The sequence below is a fragment of the Oratosquilla oratoria genome, chromosome 5 (genome assembly GCF_046742065.1).
Source record: "Oratosquilla oratoria isolate Oo_2021 chromosome 5, ASM4674206v1, whole genome shotgun sequence".
Lineage (NCBI taxonomy): Eukaryota > Metazoa > Arthropoda > Malacostraca > Stomatopoda > Squillidae > Oratosquilla > Oratosquilla oratoria.
Window position 1 is genome coordinate 36,792,391 of NC_134781.1, and position 9,769 is coordinate 36,802,159.

The following is a 9,769-nucleotide window of genomic DNA, read 5'->3' on the forward strand; positions in this document are numbered from 1 at the left end:
CCTCTATGCACTCATTTAGATCTATCCAAAAGGCCTACCTTTCTTCTACACTCTTCTCACTGCCAGGCCCATATGCACTTACAAAGACCCACATCTCCTTTCCCAGTTTCACCTTCATCCACATTATCCTTGAGGAAACCTCCTTCCACTCCACTACCCGTTTACCTATCTCTTCACTTACTAGAATAGCCACCAGTTCCCTCCCTTGCCCTCTCTTCACTCCTGATAACTTCCCACTTACACTCCCAAACTTTCACTCACCCTTCCCTTTCAACTTAGTTTCACTCAAAGCCAACACATCCATCTTTCTTCTCACAAACATACTACCTATCTCTTCCCTTTTACTCTCATCTGTACCACATCCACGCACATTAAAAGACCCAAACCTTAGGGTGCTGGTCCGAGAACTTCCAGACCCTCTTATGCCTTCTCTTTTTTGTTTAGGAATGTCCCCTGTGGGGCTACAAGGAGAAGGATGCCTAGTCCCAATCCCCGTCCCTTTCTTCTCGCCTCTTACGATCCAAGTGGGAATACTTGGTGGCAGTATTCTTTTCCCCCACCACAGGGAATTCCCCCATCACCGAAAAAGAATACTCAGAGAAATGGTACAGGACAGCAACAAGGGGTTGGGGGACAGCATAATGGAGGGACAGTCATAGCATAAAAATGTCATCATTTCTCTATGATCAGAGTTTCCTCTATCATAGACAAAATGATGTGTGGCTCTGGTCCGTAGGGGCACCCCATATAGACCCTAAAGTATCAACTGCATGCTACTTTGCCACAATAACAAGCAGCCAATACAAAATAATTACTATTAGTTGAAACTGATTATTGCCCAAAACCTTAGATACCCAGTTAACAGGTATAGCTTAGATAAGACCATATTGAAGAAAACAATGTGAACAGGACTTAGGAGTGTTAGCAAGTCTTGACCTTAAATCCAGGAAACAATACAGTAGTGACACGAATAAGTGCTCACATGGCATTTGGATTTATTGTTAGGATGGTTACAAATAAAAGTGCAGAGGTAATCATTAAAATCTATCTGGCAATAGACCTGAAGATACGACTATCGCCCTTAAGTCGCCTTGCTAGGTAGCCTGTCGTCTGCTTCCCGCCATTTCTATGTTTACTTGTTTTGAATTAGTTAGATTTTGATTAATGCTACCATTATCATTATAATGGTCTGCTATATATTTTTTAAATTATTATGTTTGTGCATTTATTTGGATTCAGGGAAAGAGGGTAATTATTTACCATCTTTGAAATATCTTGTTTTCATAAGTAAATAAACAGAATCGACGCCATATTTTTTTATTTGAATCCCGCTCGACTTTATGGTAAAAGCCAGCAGATATTGTGAAGCTTTTGAACATTACATTTGGTGCCCAGACCCAGGAAACCCTATCTAAGTCCTTTAAGAATAAGGTTAACCCGTTTTAAGGTTTGACACGATGTCTGCCAATTTACAAGAAGCTAAGAAAAAGAGAGCGTCAGCCAAAGGCTGGGTGAGGCGAAGTGTCAAGGAATTAGAAGATTTATTGAATGATGATGCTACCAGCCTCGAATTATTAGAAGCTACCATTTGCATATTTGACAAGAGGCTTACAGATCTTGAGAAGCACCAAACGGCAGTGGAGTTGGAATTGAACTCTGACGAAGTAGAGTCAGATATGGATGAAACTGACAAGTTTCAAAGATCTGCCAGGAAGATTAGAGCAAAGGCTGCCAAGCGCCTGAAGGATATGACTATTGTAAGTGATTCTATCTCAGTTTCTTCTAAGGATAGATCAGAGGTTAGGTTACCTAGTTTAGAGCTCCTTAAATATGCTGGCGAAGCTATAGAGTGGCAACCCTTCTGTGACTGCTTCGAAGCTCTGGTTGACCAGAGTGACTTGCCTGTTATAAGCAAGTTCTCATACCTGCAGTCCCTCCTTCGAGGAGAGGCACTTTCTGTCATTCAAGTCTTGGCGCTTACTGCTGCAAATTATAAGATAGCATGTGATCTACTCTAAGAGAGATTTGGCAGCACTGAAATAATCGTATTCGCCCATGTGTCGGGTTTAATGAACGCTTCTTTGACGTCAAGAGTTAAAGGAGCTAATCAGTGCGACTCCCTATGGAAGTTACAAGACAAACTGCTGCGGCATATAAGAAGTTTGGAAGCCCTTGGGTTCAGCGGTAACCAGTATGGCATGGTGTTGACTCCTATCATCGTAGCTCGCCTACCACAGGACATCCGTCTGGAGTGGTCGAGGGAAAGTGCTGGACGTGAAGGCGATTTGGACTGGTTAATGAAGTTTCTGCAAACCGAGATCCAGCATTGTGAACGATCGGAGATTTTTAAGGATTTGTCCATGGAGAAGAGCAATGCACCACAAGTTGTCGATAGAAGAAAAGTTAGTTCAGCTTCAGCCTTGCAGACGTCAGCTGAAGAAGGACCACAACAGTGTGTGTTTTGTCAGAAGAGATACAAGTCTGAAAAGTGCAATCAATTATTGAGATTGGATATCCTTAGATGTGAAGAGAAAGTGAAATCCCTAGGACTTTGTTTTAAGTGCCTCATCAAAGGACATATGTCCAAGGACTGTAGAGGAAAAGTGAAGTGTGCGCAGTGCTCCGGATATCACAATATCTTGCTTTGTAGAACAGGCAAAACAATTTGTGTCACTAATAATTCACCAAGTAGACAGGGTGTCGCCCACACCCCCAGTGAACAAGTTAATAATGCAGTCAATACTGGTAGTGGTACTGTTGAGCATGTTGGCATCTCTCATGATCAGAGAGTTAAAAGGTCCACTGTGTTGCAAACTGCTAAGATCAAGACTCTAATTAATAATGGGAAATCTATTGATACTATTGTCATGTTTGATTTAGGGGCAGACACTACTTATGTGAGCCATGATATTGTTAGAAGAATCAAACCCAAGTAGGTTACATTTAAGTACACTTCATACTCAACCTTTGGGAATAAGAAATGACAAAATAGAAAAGAACGGAATGTATGTGATGTGAAAGTGATTGACACTCAGGGTAATCCTCACTCAATATTAGCGGTCGAAGTTGAGACCATTTGCCCACCCTTAAGCCGTCAAAGGATTCCCTCTGATGTTTTGCAGTCCCTTTCACATCTACAGTTAGCTGATGACTATGGACGTGATCGTGACCTCACTTTGGATATACTGATTGGTGTGGATAATTACTGGCGTTTTGTTTCCCCAGAGAACCTTATAAGATGTGATGATTTAGTGGCCTTTGAGTCTATGTTTGGTTGGATATTGTCTGGTTCTTGTATGAAAACTCAGGAAAAGAATGTATCTCACCAGATGTTGTGTACGAGTACAGCTAAACCTGTTAATGAATCTGAGCTCCATGAATTTTGGAGCCTTGAAAATATTGGAATTTGTGCTGGGAGGGATAAGTCTCCCAAAGACCCAGTGTTAGATAATTTTGAGAATTCAGTTAAGTTTGTTGATGGCAGGTATGAGGTTGCTCTTCCTTGGAAAAGTGATGTTTCTAAGTTGAGTCTGCTTGAAAATGAGACTGGAGCAAGAAAGAGGTTAGCTACGCTTAACTCTAAGTTTGAAAGGAACCCTAGTTTAAGAATCGAATGATGAAGTTCTCAAGAGTTATGAGGACAGTAATATCATAGAAGAAGTTCCTCAATCTGAAATGGAAGGTCCCTATCCCATTTACTATATGCCTCATAGACCTGTAATTAAGGAACATGTTTCCTAAAAAATTAGGCGTGTTTGATGCTTCAGCAGTGGGATCTAATGGTGTTTCTTTGAATGACTGTTTGGAATCTGGACCTTCACTAATCCCAGATCTAGTTGAATTATTACTAAGATTCCGAAGATGGAAAATTGGCTTGACTGCTGACATAACCAAAGCCTTTTTACAGATTAGAGTTCAGCGCTCAGATCAGGATGTTCATAGGTTTTTATGGCAGTGCGGACAATCCATACATGTAATGAGGTTTGCAAGGGTACCCTTTGGTAACACCAGTAGTCCATTTTTACTGAATACCACTCTTAGACATCATTTGAATTCATATCCTGTTTCAGTGACAGTGCAAGAGCTTCAGGAAAACTTGTATGTGGATGATTGGCTCTCAGGAGCAGATACTGTTGAAGAAGCCAATACAATGTTTCGTGAAGCTCAAAGTATATTATCAGATGCTGGTATGACTTTGTCCAAGTGGAATTCTAACAGTAAGAGTTTAACTCATCAACTTAAACAGTTTTTTTAAGTTGGTGAGACTACAAAGTTATTGGGAATGCATTGGAAAGCCTCTAAGGACGTGTTTTCATTCAAGGGACTTAATTTGGATTGTAACTTTGATTTGAATTTCACCAAGAGGAATATATTGAGTTTGATTGCTCGACTGTTTGACCCACTTGGTTTAATAAGTCCTTTCACCATGTATGCTAAAATACTGTTTCAGGAAATTTGGCATCTACGACTTGGATGGGATGAAATCCTATCACATGACTTGCAGTTGAAATGTCAGCTGTGGATTGATAATATTCAAAGTATTAAGACATTTGAAATCCATAGATGTTATTACCCAGATTCATCTTTAAGTTTATTAGTAGGATTAGAGGTACATGCTTTCAGTGATGCATCTGAAAAGGGTTATGGTAGCTGTGTATAGCTACGTATACCTAAATCAGATAAGGAGTTTCATGTATCATTTGTTATGGCTAGGACAAAGGTAGCTCCCATCAAACAGGTTACGTTACCCAGGCTGGAACTTCTTGGAGCCTTGTTGAGTGCTCGTCTTAGTCATTTTGTAAAATCTGCCCTACGTTTGAATGATTGTGTAAGATTAGTTTGCTGGACAGATTCTAAGGTTGCTCTGTCTTGGATAAAAGGTAATCCTAATAGGTGGAAGATGTTTGTTGCTAACAGAGTAACTGAAATTCAGACATTAACATCTCCAAGCAATTGGTTCCATTGCCCTGGTACAGACAACCCCGCTGATTTGATGACCCGAGGTCTTTTGGCTGATCAACTAATTTCAAATAACATGTGGCTTGGGGGTCCCAATTGGTTATCTAGTTCCTCATGTTTCCATGCTGGAGCTAATATTGATGATGAGACACACATTTTGGCTCACACCTGTAAAGAGAGTAAGGGAGAGGGAACAGCCTTGACTGTTAATGAGAAAGCCACATCTGTATTTGACTTTAGTAGATATAGTGAATTTAGCAAAGTTATGAATATTGTTGCCTGGGTTAAGAGGTTCATTATTAATTGCACACCTGATGGCACAAAACATTCTGGCCCTCTCACTTATGAGGAGTTGATCAAAGCAAAGGACAATATTTTGATCTGTGTTCAGAAAGTTATGAGAATGAAAGAAATGCTTTGTCTCAAGGGAAACCCCTTCCTAGAAATTCTTCCTCGATTAAATATGACCCCTTTCTAGATTCTAATGGATTGCTGAGAGTCAAAGGTAGACTTCAGTATTCTGACTTAGGTTATGACAGCAAGCACCCCATTATAATTCCTAATTGTCATGTGGCCAAACTTATAGTAGTTTCAGCATAACCTTTTGAAACATGCTGGTGTTCACACCCTCATGTCCACCATTAGAAACTTACTGGATTGAGACAAGTGGCCAAAAGAGTTTGTAGAGAATGTGTTGCTTGCAAGAGATTTGATTCTATGCCATGTAGTCAGTCAGCCCCTCCTTTGCCAGAATTGAGGGTTAAATCTACCTTCCCCTTTGCAATAACTGGATTGGATTATGCCGGTCCCTTGTTTGCAGTTGATCAACTATCTCAGAAATTGTATTTTTTGTTGTTCACTTGTGCTGTTACAAGATCTGTTCATTTAGAGTTAACAGACTCACTTTTAGTGCCTGATTGTCTTTTAGCACTACGCAGATTTTCTGCCAGGCGTGGACTTCCATCAGTGGTGTATTCAGATAATGCCAAGATCTTTAGTGTCTTGAGTCCCGAGTGGAAGTTCATTGCTCCCAGATCCCCATGGTGGAGAGGCTGGTGGGAACGACTTGTGAGGTCAGTTAAATCTGCACTGAAGAAATGTCTTGGCACTAGATGCTTGACTAAATGTGAGCTTGAAACAACCTTGTTTGAAGTAGAGGCTTGTATCAATTCAAGACCTCTGACTTATGTAAGTGATGATGATGATGTAAAGAACCCTTTGACACCCTCACATTTTCTGATTGGTCGAGTAGCTGGATTTCAACCTCATATTTCTGATGAGCATTTGGATGTTGTTAGCCATAAAGACTTAAATGAGAGAGAACATGTTTGAGAAAGGCAACTCAACAGATTCTGGAAAATGTGGAGTGATGACTATTTGAGGAATTTACCTCACACAGTGAAGGGATCCAAACCCAATTGGAACTTGAAGAAGGGTTCTGTTGTATTGTTAAGAGAAGATAATGTACCTAGAATGAGTTGGCCTTTAGGTGTGATTATTGAGTTACTTCCTGGCAGGGACGGTATAGTCAGGTGCGTCAATGTCAAAACTGCCAAGGGAATTTTTTGTAGGCCTGTCCAGAAATTGCATGATCTGGAAAGTCGTTTTGAAACAAACAGTGTTAATTAAGATATTGATAATCCCTTAGAGTGTTCTATGCCTGATGAGGAGGATGTTGAAAGTCTTGAACAGGTGAAACCTCTCGGAATGGACGGGTAGTTAAGCCCCGTGTTCTGCTTGATTTGTAAGACCTGAGTTTGAGAACTGAGTCAGCTTTATATCTCATCAAGGACTCTGCATGGGACTCATTCTTAGTGTTACATGATTTAATTGTGGTTGTCTAGTTTAATAGGAGATTGAATGCTCCTATGGTGGGGAGTACAGACGCTCCTCAACTTATGTTTTAGTTACGTTCCGAACGGCCGAACGTAAGTTGAAAATGAACGTAAGTTGTTACTGTACTATACATCCGTAAATTCTATTACCGTATCTTACAAAACACCCCTAAATCATTAATTATACACATAACATTGTAAAATAATAACATTAATTTCAAATAAATTAAATTCAAGCAACATAAATTGAGATGGTGGAGGAGGAGGGGAGGAGGAGGAGAGGATGAGGCAAGGAACTTTCAGTCTGTCGTTTGTGCAATGTAAACAATGGATGCAGCGTCATGCGTAAGTATCGTTTGAACTACGGAGAGCGCGCTAAACTAAAAAAATAATTCCATTTTTGTTTTTTTACAATTTTTTTTTACAGTCAGTTCAAACGTAAAATAAAAAAAACGTAAAACAAATGAACGTAAGTAGAGGAGCGTCTGTATGTTAAAGATACGACTATCGCCCTTAAGTCGCCTTGCTAAGTGGCCTGTCGTCTGCTTACCGCCATTTCTATGTTTAATTGTTTTGAATTAGTTAGATTTTGATTAATGCTACCATTATCATTTTAATTGTCTATATATTTTTTAAATGATTATGTTTGTGCATTTATTTGGATCCAGGGAAAGAGGGTAATTATTTACCATCTTTGAAATATCTTGTTTTCGTAAGTAAATAAACAGAATCGACACCATATTTTTTATTTGAATCCCGCTCGACTTTCTGGTAAAAGCCGGCAGATATTGTGAAGCTTTTGAACATTACAAGACCCATCCTTAAATTTGCAGTACAGTTTTGGCCTCTGTCCTAAAGAATGGATTCACTAGAATCAGTATAGAGGAGAATAACCAAAATGATACAAGGGCTTAGAAATTTACCATATGAAGACATCTTAACTTACACTCAAGACAAAGAGTGCAGGGTGATCTATTAGAGCTATTCAAATGGGTCAAGAGTTTTAACAAGGGTAGTGCAGGCAAGGTCATTACATTAAGACAGCATGACAGGACTCATATGATAGTAATGGATTTAAATTGGACAAATTTAGGTTCTCTTCCAATAACAGATTTTTTCTTGTTTTTTTTTTTTTTGAAAGATATCTGTGGAATGGTTAAGTTTGATTAAGTTAGGGGCTATTGGACAACATAACTTTAAGATGGAAATAGGTAAACTGATTTACTTACAAGGTTAAGAAGGAAATATACAAGAACTGGTTTACCAAGAGTGGTTAATGAATGAAATAGACTTTTTAACAATGTAATGAGCACTAAAACAACTGGTTGTCTTCAAAGATTTGATAACTTTATATACTGGGATGACATGTGGTAAGGGACATGAAATTGCCTTTTGCTTTTTTTCTCTTGCAGTCTCTTCCATTTTATGTTCTTTTACTCTTCTACCTCGGTTTTACTTTTACTGTAAGATCATTGAAAACAAAATAAATAAATAAATAAATAATAAAATAATATTAATAACAATAATTATAATAATAATGAATAAATAAAGGCCATTGTTTTCCCCAAGTTCACCAAAGTAGATACATGATCTCTTAATTATTATTATCATTCCATTTCTGATTTGGATAAATTTTTCTTTGCTGCATTGTTTACATTCTGGTTAACCCTCCATCCCCACTCCCACCCCAATTCAGTTATTTTTGTGCCATTCATTATGAGGTTAAAAAGCTCTGTAAAGGTTTAATATAGCCATTTCTTCCTAAATAAATTAATTCCTTCACTATTTATCCACTGCTTTTGATATGACATGTCATAAAATTCTTATTAACTTCAAAGATCTTGCTCAGAAAAACTTATACTAAGCTACTGTTACCAAGCAACACATAAGTGACTTTCTGCAAGCACTATCGCAATCTATATATGATGTGAATAATAAGTTTACACAATCCTGTCTGATTTAGAATATATTATGACTAACCTTACACACGACGTAGCGATTCATTACTCAATAGATGGTCAATCCACTCCTGCAAATGTATTATTATACAATTTGCGAAGTGAAACTTTTAACCAGGAAGATATAAAAAAGAAACGAAACTGTCCGTCGTCGTATGAGACGATTACAATTCATTACTTGGCAACTCAATCAGAGCAAAGCTGCTGCGGAGCCATATAACTTCAGGGACTTTTACGTTTTCTTTCACAACTCGATACTGAATGAACACGTTTCTCTGGTATCAATTAATAGTCAAGGACAATCAATTCCAGAAAAAATGTCGAGAATATCACAATGTGACACGATGCATTTACCAAATTGTATTTTATCTACCTGTAGTATCCGGGGCTGGAGCTATGATCAGGTCACAGGTGGTACCGTCTTGGCATCTCCATTTACCAAACTTTTGCGTTATTGCCGGCCTGAATTGTTTTCTATTCATTCCGCAAGTGGTCGTGGTCGTAAATTTGAATAAACAAATTAAAGTCTGTCTTGACGTACTAAAATCCTTTTATCTCATTCTAATAATTTTCTGTCTATTTTCCATTCGTTTCTCTAATCTAGATGTTATCATGTCACATCTCATTCGTCAATGTGGGTAGTGCCATTTTTATTATAATTGTAATTTTCCCCCAGTTCTCATTGATCTTGTCACCCAGCCCATTCCAGTTGCCGCACCATACACTTCATGATATTTTCTTATACAATACTTTATTAGGTGGTGACCACACCAGTGCTGCACATTCTAGTTTGGGGCTAATTAGATTTTCATGTATTTATGTATTATATTCTCATATATATATATATATATATATATATATATATATATATATATATATATATATATATATATATATATATATATATATATATATATATATATATATATATTGAAAAAGCCGTTTTATCTTTGAAAGCAATTTATATGCTTCTCACGTTAATCTAGTTGTATTGTCAAAACCAGACTGGCCGTCACA

At 38.1% G+C, this 9,769-nt stretch overlaps 1 protein-coding gene across 1 annotated transcript in view; it reads right to left on the reverse strand.

Annotated features, from left to right (window-relative positions):
* Positions 1 to 8,925, reverse strand: part of LOC143025464 (methylmalonyl-CoA mutase, mitochondrial-like) — a 266,536-nt gene extending 257,611 nt beyond the window's left edge. Inside the window, exon 1 of the mRNA XM_076185159.1 lies at positions 8,775 to 8,925. Coding sequence (XP_076041274.1) covers positions 8,775 to 8,798 — 24 coding nt within the window. The 5' untranslated portion in view covers positions 8,799 to 8,925. The remainder of the gene's footprint in view (positions 1 to 8,774) is intronic.
* Positions 8,926 to 9,769: the final 844 nt, after the last annotated feature.